This window comes from Leptopilina boulardi, unplaced genomic scaffold (assembly GCF_019393585.1).
Source record: "Leptopilina boulardi isolate dan_hultmark-lab unplaced genomic scaffold, ZJU_Lbou_2.1 LbouV2_330, whole genome shotgun sequence".
Taxonomy (NCBI): Eukaryota; Metazoa; Arthropoda; class Insecta; order Hymenoptera; family Figitidae; genus Leptopilina; species Leptopilina boulardi.
In genome coordinates this window covers 4195446-4220359 of record NW_026137897.1, presented here as the reverse complement: position 1 = coordinate 4220359, position 24914 = coordinate 4195446, and the positions used below count along the sequence as shown (strand labels likewise).

At 28.7% G+C, this 24914-nt stretch overlaps 2 protein-coding genes across 2 annotated transcripts in view; one reads left to right on the top strand and one right to left on the bottom strand.

The window, feature by feature from the left end:
* Nucleotides 1-3660: 3660 nt before the first annotated feature.
* LOC127285187 (uncharacterized) overlaps nucleotides 3661-24914 on the bottom strand; it is a 35029-nt gene continuing 13775 nt past the window's right edge. Inside the window, exons 2-5 of the mRNA XM_051311057.1 lie at nucleotides 9842-10184; nucleotides 7689-8220; nucleotides 7026-7364; nucleotides 3661-3975 (exon numbers count right to left, since the gene is read on the bottom strand). Of these exons, the coding sequence (XP_051167014.1) occupies nucleotides 3707-3975; nucleotides 7026-7364; nucleotides 7689-8220; nucleotides 9842-10162 (1461 nt within the window). The 5' untranslated portion in view covers nucleotides 10163-10184 and the 3' untranslated portion in view covers nucleotides 3661-3706. The remainder of the gene's footprint in view (nucleotides 3976-7025; nucleotides 7365-7688; nucleotides 8221-9841; nucleotides 10185-24914) is intronic.
* Nucleotides 16703-21942, top strand: LOC127285186 (uncharacterized). The gene is made up of 2 exons (XM_051311055.1): nucleotides 16703-17954; nucleotides 18440-21942. The coding sequence occupies exons 1-2, from the start codon at nucleotides 17891-17893 to the stop codon at nucleotides 20272-20274; spliced, it is 1899 nt and encodes a 632-aa protein (XP_051167012.1). The 5' UTR covers nucleotides 16703-17890; the 3' UTR covers nucleotides 20275-21942.

Genomic DNA, 24914 nt, shown 5'->3' with positions numbered 1-24914 from the left:
GACAGAAATTTATATAACAGAAATTTCATTGGACAGAATATTTACATGACAGACGATTCATATAACAGACTTTTCATTGGACAGACGTTTGATTGGACAGAATTTTTATCGAACAGAAATGTTACTTAACAGAAATTTTATCTGATAGAATTTTCATTCAACAGAAGATAAGTATAGCAGAACTCTCATTGGACAGAATATTTACACGGCAGACGATTCATATAACAGACTTTTCATTTGACAGACGTTTGATTGGACAGAATTTTTATCTAACAGAAATGTCACTTAACAGAAATTTTATCTGACAGAATTTCCATTCAACAGAACATAAGTATAGCAGAACTCTCATTGAATAGAATTTTTACACGGCAGACGATTCATATAACAGACTTTTCATTTGACAGACGTTTGATTGGACAGAATTTTTATCTAACAGAAATGTCACTTAACAGAAATTTTATCTGACAGAATTTCCATTCAACAGAACATAAGTATAGCAGAACTCTCATTGGATAGAATATTTACACGGCAGACGATTCATATAACAGACTTTTCATTTGACAGACGTTTGATTGGACAGAATTTTTATCTAACAGAAATGTTACTTAACAGAAATTTTATCTGACAGAATTTCCATTCAACAGAACATAAGTATAGCAGAACTCTCATTGGATAGAATATTTACACGGCAGACGATTCATATAACAGACTTTTCATTTGACAGACGTTTGATTGGACAGAATTTTTATCTAACAGAAATGTCACTTAACAGAAATTTTATCTGACAGAATTTCCATTCAACAGAACATAAGTATAGCAGAACTCTCATTGGTCATAATTTAACTTTTGCATCATACATTCTCATCCCTGCTATATTTTTAACTTGTCGGTAAAGTAGATGTAGAGGTCAGTAGTTGCTATTTCTTTCTCGCGCCAAAGTTTGAATATTAAATAATAAAATTAATATTTCATTTCATTATTATTGATAATAAATGATAATTATAAATAAATAAAATATAGTGAATAAATGTTTTAAATTATATTTCTATTTGAAGGTTATTAAATGTATTATAATATTATTTTTTGAAATAAATTATTATTACGATTATTTTTCCAGAAACATCGTGATGAATTAAAAAAAAGGATTTATAAATAGAAAAAATATCATTATTATTATATATTATTTTATTATTAAATAAATCCTTCAATTAAAAATCTAAAAAAAAATTTAAGTATTACAATTGTTTAATATTAAAATTTTTTTAATTAAATAATTTTTATAAAAAAAATTATAGATAAAGTTATTTATTTTTATTAATTGTTGTAAATTAAGTGCTTGCAAATTTATTTGAAAAAAATTTATTAACAAAAATATAAACATATTTATATTCAAATTGTTTTAATGAAATAATTTTTGTAAAAACAAAATATAGATAAAATTATTTATTTTTGTCAATTGTTGTAAATTACTTTAATGCAAATTTATTTTTAAAAATTTATTAATAAAAATGTACATATTTTTTTTATAATAATATAAAAATTGTAATAATACAACTTACCTTTTAAAGATGTGAAATTTCCTAAAATTCAATTATTCCTTATAAATCTTAACTCGAAAACTCAAAATTTAAATATTTCTAAAATCTGTATCTAAAATTTTTTGCTGTATTTACTATCAATAATAATTTTAAATACAATTCTTCAAAAATTTAGTTACTTAAAATATAAATACTGATAATTTATGGTTGTAATTTTTTTTTTAATCATTAATTAATAGTAATGTAAATCAGTAATAAAAAAAAAATTAAACTAATTTAGTCAATAATCAAAATAGAGAAGAAGAATTTTTTTTCAAGAAAATTTAAAACGGATGTTATTTTATGCAATTTTTTCGAGTAAATTAGAACAATAATAATTTATATTAAAGAATATTTAGTTAAATGTAAATTTTTAATAAAAAAAATAAATCCCTAAATAATAAAATAAAAATTCGTTTTTAATTGTTGATCGAGATAAATGTTTATTACATATCAGTAAGAAATAGAGAAATTAAATTAACTTATTCAATAATCAAGATCGAGAAGAAGAATCTTTTTTTCAAGAAAATTTAAGACGGATGTTGTATTATACAATTTTTTCCGAGTAAATTACAACAATAATAATTTATATTAAAGAATAATTTAGTTAAATGTAAATTTTTAATAAGAAAAAGAAAACCTTAAATAATAAAATGAAAATTCGTTTTTAATTGTTGGTCGAGATAAATGTTAATGGTTTATTACATATCAGTAAGAAATAGAGAAATTAAACTATTTTATTCAATAATCAAGATCGAGAAGAAGAATTTTTTTTTCAAGAAAATTTAAAACGGATGTTATTTTATGCAATTTTTTCGAGTAAATTACAACAATAATAATTTATATTAAAGAATATTTAGTTAAATGTAAATTTTTAATAAGAAAAAGAAAACCCTAAATAATAAAAGGAAAATTCGTTTTTAATTGAGGCTCCCGATCTTAAAAGGGGATACGCGGAGGACAGGCGAGAAAAACGTTGGCCCCTGCTGTAGGTAAAATTTTGAAATTGTCCAAAATTAAATTTCAATGATTGTTCCTTATAGAGAATTGAAATGCGCAACTTTTTTTCAGATGAAAAACTTTTCTATAATTTACCGTTTTTTATTTATTCACAAAAAACGTAATTTTTACGAAATAGAAATTTCAATACATTTTTGTGTTCAACTCGCGATTACTTCCTTAAATATGAATATTTCGTCACGAAAATTTTGCACAATATTCTTCAAACTATTCTAAAAGTGAAGGCACATTTGAAAAATTTTCATAAAAATTTTGCAATCTAGTGTTTAATTGTTTAAATAATTTTTCTCGGAAATTGATTCTCTTGCATTCAAATGAAAAAGTTGAGTGAGGAATTTTCGAATTCGGAAAACTTTCAGTGATGAAAATGTTCATTAATATATAAGGAAGTTTTCTGGAAAATATTAGATCTTTAGTTAATGATTTGAAAAAGTTACAACAATATAAACAACGTCACTGAAAGTTTTCCGAATTCGAAAATTTCTCACTCAAATTTTTCATTTGAATGCAAGAGAATAAATTTCCGAGAAAAATTATTTAAACAATTAAACACTAGGTTGAAAAATTTTTTGAAAATTTTTCAAATGTGCCTTCACTTTTAGAATAGTTTGAAGAATATTGTGTAAAATTTTCGTGACGAAATATTCATATTTAAGGAAGTAATCGCGAGTTGAACACAAAAATGTATTGAAATTTCAATTTCGTAATAATTACGTTTTTTGTGAATAAATAAAAAACGGTAAATTATAGAAAAGTTTTTCATCTGAAAAGAAGTTGCGCATTTCAATTCTCTATAAGAAACAATCATTGAAATTTAATTTTGGACAATTTTAAAAATTTTACCTACAGCAGGGGCCAACGTTTTTCTCGCCTGTCCTCCGCGTATCCCCTTTTAAGATCGGGAGGCTCAATTGTTGGTCGAGATAAATGTTAATGGTTTATTAAATATCAGTAAGAAATAGAGAAGTTAAACTAATTTATTCAATAATCAAGATCGAGAAGAAGAATTTTTTTTTCAAGATTAAGTTAAAATAATAATAATTTATTGAAATAGAAACGATCATGAAATGAAAATTTGTTTTTATTTTTAAGTCGAGATCATTAATAATTTAATATATTCTCATAATCATCATGTACTCTATCCTGCACAAGGGGCATACTTGAAGACTACGGTTTTCTATATTGTTTTCTTCATAATCTGTTTTACAGTCATCACAAATACAAACATGTCCACAGGGGACGAAAGTGTGTGTCGATTGATTTACTTTACAAACGCAGCATATGGGACTTCCAATTCTTAAATTTTCTGCTCCTTGATTTATATTTTCCGGTTCGGCATTATTTACATTTTCAGGTGGCACTTGCACGATGTTAATTTCTATAACAAATTTAAGGATTTTCAACCTTTTGACGTAAGTTTGAAATAAATATTTTTCATTTTTATTTTCCTTTGCAGGAATGATTTTGAAGTTATCAAAAACACTAAATGAAAAGGATTTTATTAAAAATTTAATTATTTATTGTAAAATATAAATTTAAAGTATATGAGGTGCTGAAAACTGTCAACTTTTTAGCCATTACAAAATATGCAAATAAAAAACATAGAATTTACCATAAAAAGAAAAAAAAATTATTGGAATTTACTAAGAATGAATAAATTTATATAATTATTTAAAGATGTGAAATAATATATAAAATATTATTTTCAAGTGCACCTGTCAAATAACCTAATTTTGCGATTTTTATTCATTAATTATAAAAAAAAAAGTAAAACATTAAATTAAATAAAAACTTACAAAATATGAAGTTCTTGCCATAAACTTTTATAATTTCTTCGCACTTTTCTTCTTTTTTCTTCATAAGTATAAAACATTTTAAAAATAAAATAGCCACTTTGATCATTTTCACTATTTTTAAAATTTTTTATACATATGAAGAAAAAAGAAGAAAAGTGCAAAGAAATTATAAAAGTTTATGTCAAGAACTTCATATTTGGTAAGGTTTTATTTAATTTAATGTTTTTCTATTTTTTATAATTAATGAATAAAAATCGCAAAATTAGGTTATTTAACAGGTGCACTTGAAAATCATATTTTATATATTATTTCACATCTTTTAATAATTATATAAATTTATAATGATAAATTTATTCATTCTTAGTAAATTCTAATAATTTTTTTTCTTCTTATAGTAAATTCTATGTTTTTTATTTGCATATTTTGTAATGGCTAAAAAGTTGACAGTTTTCAGCACCTCATATACTTTAAATTTATATTTTACAATAAATAATCAAATTTTTAATAAAATCCTTTTCATTTCGTGTTTTTGATAACTTCAAAATCATTCCTGCAAAGTATCATAATTTTAAAAAATTTATTGCATCGATGATGTTTTTTGGTAGGTTTATGGTTTATAGAAATTTTTACAAATTGGGGCGTTCCATTTGATGGAGCACTGACAAAGAAATTGATTTATTTATAATTCGTGATTTTGTTGTGTTTCGGGTGCAAAGTAAGTATTCCAAAATGTTTTGCAAAATCAAAAAAAATTTTTCGAGAATTTCTTTTTTTTTAATTTTTACTGCAACACCCTATTGGCGCAGTTTGCTCAGCAGTGCCAACAGATTACTCAAGTCACAAATACAAACCAATTATAACTTGAAAATTATAAATGTTCATCACTATTTATGTCTTCTTCTGTAATACTTTTAACAAATTTTGCTTATTTTTATTTTAAACATTTCATCATCAGCCAAAAGGCTATCAAATTTCAATGTTTTCCCTATAATTTTTTAATTACAAAGTTTATTTCTTCAATTAATAGTTTGAAAAATAAAAATTCTTGGGGTCATTCCATTTTATTTCACCTATACTCGTTGCGGCCTATTTTTCGAAAAATCTGATATTTCGTAATAATGACTTTCAATATCCGTACAATTCATTTTTAACAATTATTTTATGAAATTTTTTTTATTTACGTTGGAATTTAGTTTTTAAGTTCAGTTGCACGGAAAATAGGTTAGTCTGACAGCTTTGAAAATTGAATAAAAAAGAACAGAAATAAAAAAAAAATAAAATCAGATGAAATCCTGAAAAGTTCAACATTCAAGGTAAAATTTCTCATATTTCTGCATTATAAAATTAAAAAGCCAACATATCATGTGAAAGTACATTGAAAGTACTTACTATTATGTAGTAGTAAATTTAATAATATTTGTAAACTTTCTTGGAAAATGTAAATAAAATGTGATAAATTTTGACATTTTACAGGTAAGTTTGAATATTAATTTTCATCTAGTATTGTGGCCTTTTTTACACAATTATCGATTAATATTGGTAAATTGGACTATTTTCAACAAATTTCAATGAAAAAAAATTTAGTAAATATATTATTTCTGTTCTTTTTTATTCAATTTTCAAAGCTGTCAGACTAACCTATTTTCCGTGCAACTCAACTTAAAAACTAAATAAAAAAAATTTCATAAAATAATTGTTAAAAATGAATTGTATGGATATTGAAAGTCATTATTACGAAATATCAGATTTTTCGAAAAATAGGCCGCAACGAGTATAGGTGAAATAAAATGGAATGACCCCTTGGATTTTACACCCCAAACACAACAAAATCACCAATTAAAAAAAAAATCTACACTACCAACAGAAAATTTTCGGTACGGCTGACGTGCGAGGAGTAGAAACTTGCTGCTGATTTTAAAACAAGATATTTTAAATTAGAAAAAAGTTAGAGACTTCTAGTTTAGATGGTTGGAAAGTTGATAAAATGCTGCGTCTGAAGGTATATAACATTAGTACAAAAGTAGTAAAATTGCATAATTTTTTTTGAAATCTTTTCAGTGTTATAAATATAAAAAAAAGTAATAAATTTCTACTCTTCGCACGTCAGCCGTACCGAAATTTTCCGACGGTAGTGTATTTTTCGTTAGTGCTCCATGTTATGGAACGTCCCAATTGGCAAAATACACATTTCATTTACACCAAGTCGAAAGTAGGTATAAATGAAATTTTTTTTGTTAGTTAAATAACTTTTATGAACAGTACAGAATATAAGTATCTCGCATACTTCAAACCAAAACTACTTAAGTTTGAGGTAACTCTTTGTAATCACTTAAGTCTACTTTTTTGAGTTTCGAAAAAAATACAAATAAGAATAAGATATTCATTAATCTCTCAATTACATCACTTCCATTTTTTGATAAAATGTTTCTATATAAGTTTCTACTTAAGTAGTGTTGATCCGTAGTATACGAGATACGTACATTCTGTACTTCTCATAAACGTTAATAATTTCCGAAAAAATCTCACAAATTAAGTACATTTTAAACAAAACACTTAATTTACGTAACTTCTAAAATATTTTCACTTATACGTACATTCGACTTGGGGTGTACGATTTACGAAAAATACTAACGTTCTTCAAATGCATTTTCAATTTCAATAATTTCTTCTACTTCTCCTCCACCTTCTTCTCCTTCTCCTTCTTCTTCTTCTTCTCTAAAATATTCGATTTCTTCTCTTCGACAATAAAATTTAAAGAATTCAATCCTTTTTTCAATTACATTATAACTTATTAATTGTAAAAATTCTAAAATTGTGATTTTTTCATCAGCTAAATCAGCCCAATAGGTTTTTAATTCTTTCAATTTCGTTTTTGAATAAATTTTTGATGATTGTACTCCTTTTTCTAATTCACCACCTACAATACGCTCGTGGTCTGTATAAATGCGGGACTGCAAAGCAACCATCAATTCTAAAATTTAGAAACAAAAAGAATTAAACTTTTTAAAAAATAAAATAATTTTTAAGTATCAAACGAATGTCATAGGAATATTCTAGCTTCATATTCAAACAGTATTCTGTGCTGCTTGGGTTTGTATAATAATAAAAAATAAACTTTAGTAATTTCGAAAAAAAAGTACTAAGATTAAAAAATGCTTTTAGTAAAACAATGCTGAAAAAAGTAGACAAACAGTAATAAAACTTAATAAAAATATCAAATAGAGACTCTTAGTAGATAAGTACGAAAAGTGGGAAAGTGATTCAAAAAGTGTTAAATTTTTCATTTTTCACTTACTTGTGAACTTCCAAATTTCGATTTCTTCGCCGACCTTTGATTTCAATCTGCTTGCATACATTTGAAAATTGTCCGTTATACGTACATTTTTTTGGAATACTGTAAAATTATTGGGTTCTTGCAACCAGTTTCTTTCAAAGTAGGTCAGGAAACGTTCGAGGTTATGATCTACATTTAAATTGGCATCATTTCTTATTCTGTTAAAAGCCTCTGGAATTAGTCGATCCGGTAACAATGGCAGTGCCAAAATAAAAAATAAAGTTCTCTTGATTTCATTATCGTCGTTTCTAAAATATTCGACTAATTGAAAAGTTTTCATTTTCCGAAACAGCTGTAATATAAAATGGTGAAGACTCAGGGATACTTCAGATTCAGGAAAAATTTGTTGTATTGCTCCTTTTAAATTTTCGTCATTGGAAGTGATTGCTTTATGGATTTGGAGTTCAGGAAATTGAGTTTTTAATTTTTGAAAGGATTGAGTATATGCGTCTCTTGTCGTTGAATTCATTAATATCCAGGCACATGGTATAGTCTATATAGAAGATTATTTTTTGTAATATATATATATATATGTATAAAGAGATAGTTGGGAATTTCAAAAGGGGCTCAACTATGAAGATCGTTTGTAATTTTTGAAAGCATTTATTATGAAAAATGTTACTAACGGTTCTCAAAGTTGAGCTCTTTTCAAAAGTCACTATTCTATTACTATTTATATTATTATTATTTATTTATATTTTTAAAAGTTTATTGAAATAATGTAGTATGGTAGTGTTTTCCTTTAAGCTAAATCATCTTTAATAAATTTATTGACAATCTAGACAAATCTTTTAGGAAAAAGAATGTTTGATGTACTATCGCATTAGGTCCTTTTCCAATAAGCTTTGGATTCAAAATATTTACATAACTCTACGCAAATGATATTGCCGAAAATGTAGAGATTTAAAAAACGTAATGAAAACATTAGAAAAATTGGACAATTTAAAACAATTTGGATGTAAATTGTACCAAGACAATTTAAAGGAAAGGAAATTGAAGAATTATGGGAATTTAAATATTTTGGTTTTTAGTTTATTACAATAAGTAGTTTTATCATGAATTTAAAGGGATTGTGAAGTAGGATACAACAATTGGTCAATGAAGTGAGTGGTTTTTCAATTTGAGAAAAAATTCTCAATTTAAAAGAAAAGAGTTGTAATAGAAGTGTTTAATGGAAAAAGTATAGAATGGAAATTCATCCACTATTAAAGTTTAAATAATATATTTTTGTATATTATATTGTTTGCTGTATTTTAATTTAGTTTAATTTTATAATATTATAGCTTAAACTTTAATGACAAAGGCATTATTCGATATAAAATATATTATTAAGGGGTTAAACCACTCTAGAGCGTCAAAAAAAGGCCTAACTTTAGAAATTTTTTTCAAGAAAAGTTTAAATGTACTGAAAAATATGTTTACATATCTTTATTAGGTACACTTTAAAGAGAAAAAAAATATACTTCATTAATTTTTTTTTTAAAATATCAAATTTACAGGTACGTGATAGGAACCCTTTCTGAGAGGAATCACGTCGCGGCCGGAAAGGTTTTAGCTCAAATTTTCATCCTAGAACAAAAAACAAATTTCTTTCTATTTTTACATCTTAAAAGCTAGAGAAAGACGTAGGGGATTTTTTTTCAATTGATTTTTGCAAAAATGGCGAACATTTTAAGGAAAAACCGAGTTTTTTACTTAAAAAATTGACACTAAATTGTTTATAACAAATAAAATATGCAACATAAAAAAAATCCGTACGTCTTTCTCTAGCTTTTAAGATGTAAAAATAGAAAGAAATTTGTTTTTTGTTCGAGGATGAAAATTGGAGCTAAAACCTTTCCGGCCGCGAAGTGATTCCTCTCAGAAAGTGTTCCTATCACGTACCTGTAAAGATATTGAAAAAAAAAAATTAATGAAGTATATTTTTTTTCTCTTTAAAGTATACCTAATAAAGATATGTAAACATATTTTTCAGTACAGTTAAACTTTTCTTGAAAAAAATTTCTAAAGTTAGACCTTTTTTTGACGCTCTAGAGTGGTTTAACCCCTTAATAAGAAGAATAAGTGAGTAAATTCTATTTTATGCTACTTTGAAAGTTTCATATTATACTTGCATGATTATTTTTTAAACACAATAGAGACATTAACTGAATGCAGCCAATTCCTGCAGGAATAGTTTGTGACGATATGTCAATAAGAAAAACATGATTTTGTGTTAAAGTATTGAAAAAATTGCTGTCCACTATTATTGCCGATGTTACTACATCATTTTCCTGTACTAGGGTAAAAGATAATGAGTATTCTAAATATTGTCTCTTGTGACTCCATTCATCACTGCTAGCAATTTCGACGTATTCACGTAAGTTGGTAACATTTGGAGGAATGTCATTTTTATTCCATCTATACATGGATGATTTCATTCTGCGCAGTGGCATTCCTTGTAATGCTCTTGGGTGACTGTAAAAAAATTAAGAGAGCGGTTATACTTCACTTGCATTCCAATGATCGTCATATTAACGTTCAAAAGTAAGAAAAACAAGAGCATTCTCAGTTTTTCTCACTAATAAACGTTATTATAAATATCATGGGTATGCAAGTGAAGTATAACCGCGCTTTTTATAAATTTTAAATTGACATATTAAGATTTTTAGAGTTTACTTTCAGGATTTTGTTATATGTACTATTTACCAATTTTGTTTCAATTTCATCATGAAAAAATTGAGAAGGTAATCTAAAAATACATTAGTGACTATGTGTTTTTCTTCATTATATTTGACAAATTTAATTTCATATAGAAATTGATTAAAAAATTTGTTTTTGCAAAATATAAATCAGTAACTCGATTATACCTTAAAATTAATTTTACCTAAATCAAATTTAAAAAAATTAATTCATCAAATTTTATACAGAAAAAAAGTTTCGGCCTCAGGATTTGCGAATTTTACTTTTAGTATAAAAGTCAAACAACTTATCGTCGCAATTATATAGGGTGTCCCATTCATTGGTGTATATATTAAAGGTATATATTCTTCGGAAAAAAATAAGACAAAAAGTTTTCTACAGTTTTTCAAAATTGGTTGCCTAAATTGAAACTGAAAAATTACGCGTGGTGATTGGCCACGCGAGCTTAGTGGGCCGCTGGGCGGGGCATAGCGCGTTCGAACTTTTCTGATTTTCCAAGCGTGGGCATGTAGAGTTTACCCGATTACTTAAAATAATCCTCAGAATAATACACACATTATGTATTTTTCATAGGTATATTTTAACTAATCTTTTTTTCCTTAGAAAAATACATAATGTATATATTATTCTGAGGATTATTTTAAGTAATCGGGTAAACTCTATATGCTCACGCTTGGAAAATTAGACAAGTTCCGGAGCGCTATGCCCCGCCCAGCGGCCCACTGAGCTCGCGCGGCCAATCACCACGAGTAATTTTTAAATTTTCAATTGCAATTTACGCAAAAACTACAAAATTTTTTAAAAAACTGTAGCGTGTTATTGTCAGCGATTATTCTTTTGGTAACTAAAAAAAATCATTTAAAAAAAAATTAATATTTTTTAACCTAAGAACCATTTTTTCAAAAAATGGCACAATAGAGACAATAATTAAACGCAGACAAATCCTGTACGAATAGTTTGTGACGATAAGTCAATAAGAAAAACATGAGTTTGCGTTGGGGTACGGTCATAATATCTCATGCATGCACGGTGCATACATACAGAAACATTTAGCCGGTCACACTTCAACAAAATCTAGTAAATGTTTAGTAACTTTCTAGTTGCAACCTAAATTTTTGGAAAATTACTAAAAAGTTACTAAACATTCACTAGATTTTGTTGAAGTGTGACCGGCCAAATGTTTCTGCATACATGCACAGTGCATGCATGAGATAGTGTGCCCGTACCCTTAAAGTATAAAAAAAATCTCTGTCAACTATTATTGCCGATGTTACTACATCATTTTTTTCCTGTACTAGGGTAAAAGATAATGAGTTTTCTAAATATTGTCTCTTGTGACTCCATTCATCGAACTGCTAGCAATTTCGACGTATTCACGTAAGTTGGTAACATTTGGAGGAATGTCATGTTTATTTATACGGATAAAAACAATAGAAATAAGAGCATTTTTTGTTTTTTTCAGTAATAAACGTTACTAAAATTTTAGTGTGTATGCAACTAAAGTATAATCGTGACCTTTGTAAATTTTTAATTGAATTTATATGATTTTTTGATTTTAACCCTGTTTATTGCGAAATACTACTATTTGTCAATTGTGTTTTAATTTTCTTATGAAAGAAGTAAGAAAGTAAAGTAAAAATATCATATTAGTGACATCTATAAATTAAAAAGAATACATAAACTTGCATCTTAAATAGAAGTGGCTATTTGTCTTTTTTATATTCAAATTTTTCATCTTTAGACAAAGTTTTATATGAAAACGGTAAAGATATCGTGAAATGTGATATATTTTGATTTCCTATCAGTTTGTTTTACCCTTCGCATTATCTAAAATATTTATATACCAGAAGAATTTAATTTTTTTCTAAAACATTATTTGTTCTCCTGTTTAACCAGATCACACTAAAAAACTTAGGCCCAACCGTTTTGAAGCAAATAATTCTCTTAATATTGAAGAAATTCAGTTTTAATCAGGTTGTTACTCTTTATATTATGCAAAAGTACAAATAAACTGATCGAAAAACAAAAAGTTTTAGAAATTTAATAAGTAAATTATTCTATGATTTTATTTTGAATTTCGTAATATCTCTTTTCTTCGACAATAAAATTTAATGAATTTAATCCTTTTTTTGACAACATTGTGAATCATCAATTATAAAAAATCTAAGACTGTAATTATTTTATCATTACGCCTCTCGTTCATAAAATGCTAATATAAATGTCAAAGCAAAAAAATTCTAATTAAAGTACAAGTGTAATACAATTTTTACAAAAAAAAAAAAATTGTTTAATCTTTGATATTTATGTTGGCATTTTATGAACGGGAGGCGTCGATCAATTAAATCAATCCAATTACTTTTTAATTTTTCCGATTTCGTAATTAAACAAATTTTAGGGGATTTGACTCCTTTTTCTAATTGACTGTCTACAATACGCTCATGGTCTGTATAAACATTTGAAAATTATCCGTTATTCGTACAAATTTTTGGAATACTGAAAAGGTATTGGGTTCTTGCAATCAGTCTGTTTCAAAGTAGGTCAGGAAACGTTGAATGTCTGTATCTACATTTAAATTAACATTATTTCTTATTCTGTTAAAAGCCTCTGGAATTTGTCGAGCCGGTAATAATGGCAGTGCCAAAATAAAAAATAAAGTTTTCTTGATTTCATTATCGTCGTTTCTAAAATATTCGACTAATTCAAAAGTTTTCATTTTCCGAAACAGCTGTAATATAAAATGGTGAAGATTCAGGGATACTTCAGATTCAGGAAAAATTTGTTGTATTGCTACTTTTAAATTCTCGTCATTAGAAGTGATTGCTCTATGGATTAGGAGTTCAGAAAATTGTCTTTTTAATTCTTCAAAGGATTTAGTATATATGCGTCTCTTGTCGTTGAATTTATTAAAATCCAGGCACATGGTATCGTCTATGTAAAAGATTATTTTTTGTAATATGTATATATGTAACAAGAGATAGTATATGTAATTGTAAAGAAACGCACATACATACTCTTGATACATACTATGTATAATTGATTGTAATTGACCGCGCGAGCTCAGTGGGCCGCTGGGCGGGGCATAGCGCGTCGGAACCGTTCGGATTTTCCAAGCGTGGGCATGTAGAGTTTACCTGATTACTTGAAATAATCCTCTGAAAAATATATACGTTATGTATTTTTCAGAGGTATATTTTAACTAATCTTTTTTTCCTTAGAAAAATACATAATGTATGTATTACTGTGAGGATTATTTCAAGTAATCGGGTAAACTCTACATGCTCACGCTTGGAAAATCAGACAAATTAGGGGGCGCTATGCCCCGCCCAGCGGCCCACTGAGATCGCACGGCCAATCACCACGCGTAATTTTTAAATTTTCAATTGCAATATACGCAAAAACTATAAAAAGTTTAGAAAAACTGTAGCATGTTATTGTCAGCAATTATTCATTTGGTAACTAAAAAAAATCATTAAAAAAAAATTAATATTTTTTAACCTAAGAACCCTTTTTTCAAAAACTGTCATAATGGAGACATTAATTAAACGCAGCCAAATCCTGTAGGAATTGTTTGTGACGATATGTCATTAAGAAAAACATAAGTTTGCGTTAGGGTACGGTCATAATATCTCATGCATGCACTGTGCATACATACAGAAACATTTGGCCGGTCACACTTCAACAAAATCTAGTAAATGTTTAGTAACTTTCTAGTTGCAACCTAAATTTTTGGAAAATTACTAGAATGATACTAAACATTCACTAGATTTCGTTGAAGTGTGACCGGCCAAATGTTTCTGCATACATGCACAGTGCATGCATGAGATAGTGTGACCGTACACTTAAAGTATTAAAAAAAATCTCTGTCAACTATTATTGCCGATGTTACTATATCATTTTTTACCTGTACTAGGGTAAAAGATAATGGGTTTTCTAAATATTGTCTCTTGTGACTCCATTCATCGAACTGTTAGCAATTTCGACGTATTCACGTAAGTTGGTAACATTTGGAGGAATGTCATGTTTATTTATACGGATAAAAACAATAGAAATAAGAGCATTTTTTGTTTTTTTCAGTAATAAACGTTACTAAAATTTTTTTGTGTATGCAACTAAAGTATAATCGTGACCTTTGTAAATTTTTAATTGAATTTATATGATTTTTTGATTTTAACCTTGTTTATTGCGATATACTACTATTCGTCAATTGTGTTTTAATTTTCTTATGAAAGAAGTAAGAAAGTAAAGTAAAAATAACATTAGTGACATCCATAAATTAAAAAGAATACATAAACTTGCATCTTAAATAGAAGTGGCTATTTGTACAAAAGTAGAAAATCAACTGATCGAAAAACAAAAAGTTTTAGAAATATAATAAGTAAATTATTCTATGATTTTATTTTGAATTTCGTAATATCACTTTTCTTCGACAATAAAATTTAATGAAATCAATCCATTTTTTTGACAACATTGAGACTCATCAATTGTAAAAATTCTAAGACTGTAATTATTTTATCATTACGCCTCTCGTTCATAAAATGCTAATATAAATGTCAAAGCAAAAAAATTCTAATTAAAGTACAAGTGTAATACAATTTTTACAAAAAAAAAAAAAATTGTTTAATCTTTGATATTTATGTTGGCATTTTATGAACGGGAGGCGTCGATCAATTAAATCAATCCAATTACTTTTTAATTTTTCCGATTTCGTAATTAAACAAATTTTAGGGGATTTGACTCCTTTTTCTAATTGACTGTCTACAATACGCTCATGGTCTGTATAAACATTTGAAAATTATCCGTTATTCGTACAAATTTTTGGAATACTGAAAAGGTATTGGGTTCTTGCAATCAGTCTGTTTCAAAGTAGGTCAGGAAATGTAGCCGGTAACAAAAAATAAAGTTTTCTTATATGTCATTATGGGAGATACTTGCTTTTCACCTAACGGTCAATACGTCGAACATATAAAATGTCGAAAAGCCAATACATCCAACAGACACAATGTCGAATGGCAAGTTGTTGAATGGACAAAATGTCGAATGTCAAGTTGTTAAATGGACAAAAAGTCGAAAAGCCAAGAAGTCGAGCAGTCAATACATCGAACGGACAAAATATCGAAAAGCCAAGTCGTCTCTAAAATATCTGACTAATTGAAAATTTTACATCTTTCGAAACAGTTGTAATAGAAAATGGTAAAGACTCAGGGATACACTGGAGCCCCCGAACTTTAGTCTACCGAGGTTTAGACTGTGTTTACATCAAGTATGGGCTAGGCAGTAATGGCTGACTTTAAGTTAGAAGCAGTAGCGTCGATGTAAAATGTTCCGTTTTGTGGTTTTGTTTTTTTGTAGTAAATTTTGAAAATGAATCGAAAACGAAAGTACATTTAACGTTTAGCTTATTTATTTAAAAAATAATCTTGTAAAAATTCATTATTTATGTGCTAAAAAATATCAAGTTTTCAATACGCATTGAGCGCCAGTTGTCTTTCATGCACTGTACGTCCCTGAGTGTGTATATTTTCAGGCGTCAAGGTGTCCACTCCAAATGTTAGACACCATGACCGAGCAGTCCAAAGTTATTGCTCTATGGATTAGGAAGTTAGGTAATTGTCTTTTTAATTTGTCAAATGATTTGATATATGCATCTCTTGTCGTTGAATTCATCAAAATCTAGGTACATGGTATCGTCTATATAGGAGATTATTTTTTGTAACATTCATATATGTACCAAGAGATATTATATGCGCTTTTTTTAGTCTCGTAAGTGATTTTTTAAAACTGTTGTTTGCTCCGTTGCGATTTATTTTGAAAATTACCTCTCGATTGTAAAGAAACGCACATACGACTCTTGATACATACTTTGTATAATTGAGTTGAGTATTTCAAAAGGGGCTCTATTATGAAGACCGTTAGTAATTTTTGCTAGCATTTATTATATTTTTGTTAATTTTTATTGGTAAATATATAGTTTAATATTTCATTTCATTCACCAGGTCATGTAGAAGAGCAGCAAGTAAACATGTAAAAAGAATTGGAACAATAATCTTGTACAAGAATATGCATATGTTTATTCATAGTAACTGAAGAAATCAAGTTTACGAGTCCGGGCTAGTGTACTTGAACAAGATCGTTTTTATTTTGCAAAAATAAAAAAATTAACACAAGATTATGTACATGAACTTATGTACGACCTTACACAAATACACGAGCATGGACTCATGCACTTGATTTCTTTAGTTACCATGAATGAACATATGCATGTTCTGGTACAAGATCTTTGTTCCACATTTTTTACATGTTTGCCTGATGCTCTTGTACATGAGTTGGTGAATGAATATGTGCAAGATCTGTGCACGATGTTGCACAAGATCGTGTACATGATTTTGTACAAGTTTTTTTTAACTGCGTTGGTCCTTTTTAGTTCTGTATAAGACTGACGAATTTTTTCTGGTGGCAGAAGAGCCAAATCCATCAATTGTTTGATAGTATGCTTTCCTTTCTCACTTGTTTTAAGATATCGTTTTAATCCGATTGAGAAAAGCGAAGTGAAAAATTCCCGAAAAATTATTATAATTAGATATACCCAAGTTCGAAATACGAGGATTGTCAATCCGGACCAATATTGGCCAAGTAATATCTACTATAGTACTTTAAATGTTTTTAACTCAAATATTTATCAGAATCAATGTGTGTCAGGGCCACATAAAACCAAAATATTGTGTAAATTTGGTATAAATAAATCAATTTTATCTTCGTATAGTGGAAGGAGCACCCATACGCATCGGATTAAGGAAACGTATGGGGAATCAGAACGAAAATTTGCAGGAAACTTGCCGTACAAACATGTAGCAAGTTTGGTTCAACCAACAAAATTTCGTTCTACATCAAGGAAGTTAGGCAAGCTTCCAGAAAACTTGTAAAAAGCTTGCTGCAAGTTCTTATAATATTTGAAAAAAAATTTAGAAATAATTTGTTCCTGAATAAATATAATTATAAAATGAAAATTTGTTGTTGATTGTTTGTCGAAATGATTGATGATGGTTTATTAATAAGGTGACCATCCGTCCCGGATTTCGCGGGACCGTCCCGCATTTGAGCCTCGCGTCCCGCATTGGTTCACGTCCCGCGAAACGTCCCGCATTTTTAGAAAAAGTCCCGCATGTCCCGCAAAATTGTTAAGAATGTACTGCATTCAGAGGTTAGCATAGTAACACATAGGAGTGAGAGAGATGCACCTCAATGGCTATTGCCGTTGTATGCTTTATTTTGCGTTTTTACCGAATATTACGTATTTTGCATTTAGATACAGTTAAGTGAAGTTAATGCAGTTTTCCATCTTCGTTTTCATGTTTATGACTAATTTGTGTTGTTTATTCGTGGTTGTAATCGAAGACATTTATAAATATATAAAAAATATATATTGAGAAATTAAAAGTTTTATTGAGAAAAAATTATATATTATTGAGATTTCTTCAAAAAGCATGAAACGAAAATGTGGTAATAGAAGGAACAATGACGGTCGATCAAAATTACAAAGACAACAAGGTAATATCATAATTATATTTCATAACTGAGATTCCATTATTTGTCAGAAAGTGATTTTTTGATTTTGTTATTTTTTTAAGGGGCAATTTTTTTCAATCAAACAATTAATGGAATTTATCTTATTTTGTTATTTTAAAAAGATAAACTATAAAATTTAGAATATATAAGTTTCAATCCAATTAATGGTTAATTATAAAGTTTGTGGTTATATTACGTGTGCGAATATTCTATTTGGAAATTTTTTGTTTCTTTTAATAGTAATACTATTTTGAACTATGAACAGCAAGTTGCATGACATGTTTCTTTCTAGGCTTTCATGGATTTATAGTTAGAAGATAATAATTACATATAATTATACGGAAATATAGCGGATTAAAATTCTCTCGTTACTCTTCGTCTCTTCTGTCCATATTTATAATAAACCGTGATAATGCCGAACGATAAAGTGCAACCTGTCAAAACTAAACGTTCCTGTAAATTTTCAGAGCAACTGGGTGCGGAATATCTTCATATAAAGAAATTTAAGACGGATTCGCAAATTTTATGTCAAATTTGCCAAAGCGCCTTTACCATTTCCTCAGGCGGAAAAAATGACATTGTCAGACATAATGCTTCGGAAAAGCACAAAAATGCTCTAAAAGAAGCTGCATCTTCCAGTCAGGTAACAGATTTCTTCAAAACAAAGAACGTTTTCGGGTCTAAAGAAAAGGAACTTGCCGCCGCAGAAGCTGTACTTAGTTATCATACTATCACTCACAACCATAGTTTCAGATCAATGGATTGTACTAGTAGACTTGTACAAATTCTTTTCGAAAAAAAATTTGCATGTAAAAGAACAAAGACTGAAGCTATCGTTGTGAATGTTCTAGCACCGCATGCTCAAATGAATTTAAAAACAGAATTGTCGTCTGCGTCTTACGTTTCTATTTATACAGACTCGTCGAATCATAAAGATTTGAAACTTTTTCCAATTCTGGTTAGATATTTCGCTCCAAAAGTGGGAACTCAAATAAAAATTTTAGACCTTGCAGCTCTTCCTGGGGAAACTTCTGACATAATTGTAACGTATTTGCTAGACCGATTAGAGAATCACGAATTAAAAGAAAAATTAGCCGGTTATTGCGCTGACAATACTAACGCTAATTTCGGAGGTCGAGCTAGACAAGGCAAAAACAATGTATTTTTCAAATTGAAAGACAAACTTAGTCAAAATATTATCGGAGTCGGTTGTACTGCACACATCGTACACAATACAGTTAAATCCGCTGCAGATTTGTTACCAATTGATATTGAGAACATTGTAGTCAAAATATATTCGCGCTTTTATATTTATACAGTCAGAGTCGAGTCACTTAAAGAATTTTGCGAAGAAGTTGACATTGAGTATAAGAAGCTTTTAGGGTACAGTAATACTCGTTGGTTAGCTCTTTTACCGGCAGTAGAGCGAATTCTTAAATTGTTTAACGCGTTGAAATCTTATTTTTTGTCTTTAGACAAATGTCCAAATGATATTCGAAATTTTTTTAACGATGAATCGTCCGAGTTATGGTTACTTTTTATTCACAATCAGGCTGCGTTATTTTCTAACACTGTTGTTAATCTCGAAGGACAAAAAGTAACAATTATGGAAACATGTCGAATTATCAATGATTTAAAAAGAAAATTAAGTGACCGGGAAGAAAATGGTTTTCTGCCACTTACGATGCGACAAAAATTGAACTTTTTAATCGAAGAGGGACAAATAAATGAGGAGTGGTTTAAATCGCAAGTAAAATTGTTTTACAACAACTGTCTAAGTTATTTAGATAGTTGGTCTGAAGATGTTCAAATCGGTAATAGCTTTAATTGGGTACTTTTGTCTACAGTTCCGCAATGGGAAGAGGTCTCGGTCACTCATGAAGAAATGGTGCAATCATTTAATCTCGAAATAAACGAAAACGACTTGTTCGACGAATTGTCTTATGTAAAAGAATATGTTTTAAACAAAGTTAATAAGTGGAACGAAAAAAAAATCGCTATTGACCAAAGATGGGTTGAAATATTTCAACACTTTGAATCACAACATGTACCATATGTTAACATTGTTAAACTTGTGGAATATTGCCTATGTCTTCCTGGAACAAATGCTCCTACGGAAAGAGTTTTTTCGGGAATAAATCAAATTTGGACTTCGGAAAAGTCTCAGTTATCCGTTGAAACATTAAAAAATACCCTGTTTGTCAAATATAATTTGGAAGGATCTTGCGAAGAATTTTATAATTTTGTCGAAAGTAAGGAAGACATTCTAAGACAAATTCATTCGTCCGAAAAATACGCGTAATTGTAATTTAAAAAAGTGAGCATAATTAAAGTTTAATTGACATTCAATCTGTATTGTTTCACAATTATTAAATTATTATTTTCCCGCTTTTCCTGTTTGATGACCTTTTTTTTTTTTTTGCTTTTCAGGACAGGGATTTGAGCGTCCCGCATTGGAGCTTTTTAAAAATGGTCACCTTATTTATTAACTATCAGTAAGAAATAGAGAAATTAAACTAACTTATTCAATAAACAAGATCGAGAAGAAGAATCTTTTTATCAAGAAAATTTAAAACTGATGTTATCTTAAGCAAATTTTTTATTTTTATAATATATTTTTTTTTATAAAATGAAAATTCGTTGTTAATTGCATAAGGCTGCAAAAAAAAATCGGTTGTCAGAAGATCGAGGAGTCATTTCCCGTAGTTTTTGGTGCGCTGAATCCGAATCTGGCAATGAAAACCTCCCATCACGTCAGGATTTTGAGAAAAGTGGGGGTTAAAGGTTCCAAAAATCACATTTTTCGCAGTTTTTGAAAATTTCTACAGGGCAAACCTGACGTGCTAGAGACTTGTCTTAGGACTCCAATTAAAGCTTAATCTGTGTTCTTCACAAAGATACAGCGATATTGACAACAACAAATTAAATTAGCTGTCATGAATGATTTTTTTAAGTTGTAAAACTCAAAAATTGACTCACAATGTCCGTAAATACAACTAACCCACTTTTCTCCAAATTCCTGACGTGATGAGAGGTTTTCATTGCCTGATTCGGATTCGAATTCAATCCTTTTTTCAATTATATTATAACTCATCAATTGTAAAAATTCTAAAATTGTGATTTTTTCATCAGCTATATCAGTCCAACAGGTTTTCAATTCTTTCAATTTCGTTTTTGAATAAATTTTGGATGATTGTACTCCTTTTTCTGATTGACCACCTACAATACGCTCGTGGTTTGTATAAATGCGGGACTGCAATGCAAGCATCGATTTTTAAGTTTCACAACTTGAAAAAATCATTTTTGACAGTTGATTAAGACAAGTCTCTAGCTCGTCGGGTTTGCCTGCTAGAAATTTTCAAAAACTGCCAAAAACGAGTATATTGCAAACAAATTTTGTTAATTACAAGGATGAAAATATTAATATTAGTTTTTACTCTCCAACGGAAAACTGATATAAATCTTTAATTTTCAGCACAACTTTATACGTGGCATCAAGAAAAAGCATTTTATTGTCAGCGATTATTATTTTAGTAACTATATAAAAACATTATTGAAAAAAAATTAATGTCATTTTTATTCCATCTATGCATCGGTGACCTCATTCTGCGAAGTGACATTCCTTGTAATGCTTTTGGGTGACTGTACAAAAAATTGAGAGAGCGGTTATACTTTACTTGCATACGCATGGTATTTTTCGAAAAAGTTTTGTATGAATACGATAAAGACCTTTGCATAAACTAGAATATTTATATACAAGAAAAATTTGATTTTTAAAAATTTCATTATTGAAACATAAGCTTTTATTTAAGTTCTTTAAGGGCAAGTCCAACATGTCAAATGTAAACAAACCATGCACATTTTTTCGCACTTCTTATTTGAATAGGAAATGAAAATTTGTTACTTTCTTTGTGAAAATGGTAAATTTAAGTATTAGGCTTGGTTACTATACTTTAATGAACTAATTATTTCAAGAAATAACTATAATTATAATCAAATGAAAAGTACACTGAATTAGCAATTTTTTCAAGGTTTCGAAAAAAAACCATTTGAGTATATCTGAGGCACGGACGTTGAGAACCTAGGTGGGAGAAAGAGTTGAGCCATTGGACGGTCACATCTTGGAGAGGGTAAAATTCTGAAATTTTACCCCTTCTCTCACTTTCTCCCACCTAGGTCCTCAACGTCCGTGCCTCAGATATACTCGAATGCTTAAATTTTTCGTAACCTTGAAAAAATTGCTATTTCAGTGTACTTTTCATTTCACTATAATTATACTTATTTCTTTAAATAATTAGTTCATTAAATATTATTATGTTTAACAATGTTTTCAATTTCTTCTCTTCGACTATAAAATTTAAAGAATACAATCCTTTTTGCAATTATATTACAACTCATCAATTGTAAAAATTCTAAAATTGTGATTTTTTCATCAGCTAAATCAGTCCAATAGGTTTTCAATTCTTTCAATTTCGTTTTTGAATAAATTTTGAATGATTGAACTACTTTCTCTAATTGATCACCTACAGTACGCTCGTGGTCTATATAAATGCGGGACTGTAATGCAAGCATCAATTTTAAAATATAGAAAAAAAAGACGAAAACTTTTTTTTTATAAAATGGATTTATTCTGAAAACTGATAAATAAACGATATTTAAAAAGAAAGAAATATCACGGAAATATTCCTTTGGTATAATAGGAATGTCACAGGAATATTCCAACTTGATATCATCGTAATATTCAGGAAATATTGTGTGCTACTGGGGTTTGTATTATAATAAATAAACTTTAGGTATTTTGAAAAAAATCAAATCCTATAAGATTAAAAAAAGCTTTTAGTAAAACAATGCTGAAGAAAGTAGACAAACAGTAATAAAATTTAATAAAAATATCAAATAGAGAATTTTAGCAGATAAGTACGAAAAGTGGGAAAGTGTTAAATTTTTCATTTTTTACTGACTTGTGAACTTCCAAATTTCGATTTCTTCACGGACCTTTGATTTCAATCTGCTTGCGTACATTTGAAAATTGTCCGTTATACGTACATTTTTTTGGAATACTGTAAAGTTATTGGGTTCTTGCAACCAGTTTCTTTCAAAATAGGTCAGGAAACGTTAAATGTTAAGGTCCAAATTAAAAAAAAATAATTATTACCGGTTCGACAAACACAAGAGGCTATATGAAGCAGCATTATGAATGCAGGAAATTGTCTTTTTAATTCATCAAAGGATTTAACATATGCTTCTTCTGTCGCCGGATTCATTAAAATCCAGGCACAGGGTATCGTCTATATAGAAGATTATTTATAATATGTATAAATGCATCCGAATCTGGCAATGAAAACCTCCCATCACGTCAGGATTTTGAGAAATGTGGGTGTTAATGGTTCCAAAAATCACGTTTTTGGCAGTTTTTGAAAATTTCTACCGGGCAAACCCGACGTGGTAGAGACTTGTCTTAGGACTCCAATTAAAGCTTAATCCGTGTTCTTCACAAAGATATAGCGATATTGACAACAACAATTTAAATTAGCTGTCATGAATGATTTTTTTAAGTTTTAAAACTCAAAAATTGACTCACAATGTCCGTAAATACAACTATTTTAAAAAATAATTGGATTACTCGGGAGTTTTCGGGGTTGCTGATTACGAAACTAATGTCAGTTTTTAAAAATTAAAAATGGCGGATCCAATATGGCAGATGACTTTTTGAAAAATAGATTTAATCAGAGATATTGAATCTGCTACTGTGAATTTTGAAAATCTGACTTTAGATTCGTAATCAGCGACCTCGAGAACCCCCGAGTAACAAGTTCCAAGCGAATCCAATTATTTTTTTAAATAGTTGTATTTACGGACATTGTGAGTTCATTTTTAAGTTTCACAACTTGAAAAAATCATTTTTGACAGTTGATTAAGACAAGTCTCTAGCACGTCGGGTTTGCCTGCTAGAAATTTTCAAAAACTGCCAAAAACGTGATTTTTGGAACCTTTAATTCCCCACTTTTCTCAAAGTCCTGACGTGATGGGAGGTTTTCATTGCCTGATTCGGATTCAGGGCACCAAAAACTACGGGAAATAACTCCTCGATCTCTGACAATCGAAAATTTTTTTTTGCATCCTTGTGTTGTTAGTCGAGATCATTAATAATTTAATATATTCTCATAATCATCATGTACTCTATCCTGCATAAGGGGCATACTTGAAGACTACGGTTTTCTAAATTGTTTTCTTCATAATCTGTTTTACAGTCATCACACACATAAAACTTGTCCACAGGAGACGAAAGTGTGTGTCGATTGATTTACTTTACAAACGCAGCATATGCACGGAGAGACATAGATGGTACGGGATACTATCTAGATAGTATCAGGTATTATATTTGATCTTACATATACGGACAGGATTCTAGATTGTACGGGATACTATACATATTGTACGGAGTACCATCTTGATTGTAAAGTGGGTAACATAACCTCACTTTTTTAACATCTAGATGGTACCGAGTAGCATATAGATTGTACCGGATACCATCTACTTTTTACCATCTTAAGATCATAATTTCTTACCATCTATTTCTCTCCGTGTGGGACTTCCAATTCTTAAATTTTCTGCTCCTTGGTTCATATTTTCCGGTTCGTCAATATTCATATTTTCGGATGGCACTTGCACGATATTAATTTCTATAACAAATTTAAGGATATTCAACCTTTTGACGTAAACTGAAATTAAATATTTTTCATTTCAATTTATAAAGAACAAAAAATATATTTAATATTTATTTTAATCAATTTTAAAAGATCTACTTTTGTACAATTTGACTTTGATTTTACATATTGTTTGAATGGTTTTTTAGAGATAATATTTATTTGTCAAAATTTATTGCATCGAAGATGTTTTTTGTTAGGTTTATGATTTATAGAAATTTTTACAAATTGAGGC

Bases quoted from the DNA above. Each gene is read 5' to 3' on its own strand.
- LOC127285186 (XM_051311055.1), top strand. From the start codon at position 17,891: ATGAAACGAAAATGTGGTAATAGAAGGAACAATGACGGTCGATCAAAA. The intron at 17,955-18,439 runs GTAATATCATAA...GTAAATTTTCAG, and splicing joins AAAATTACAAAGACAACAAG to AGCAACTGGGTGCGGAATAT.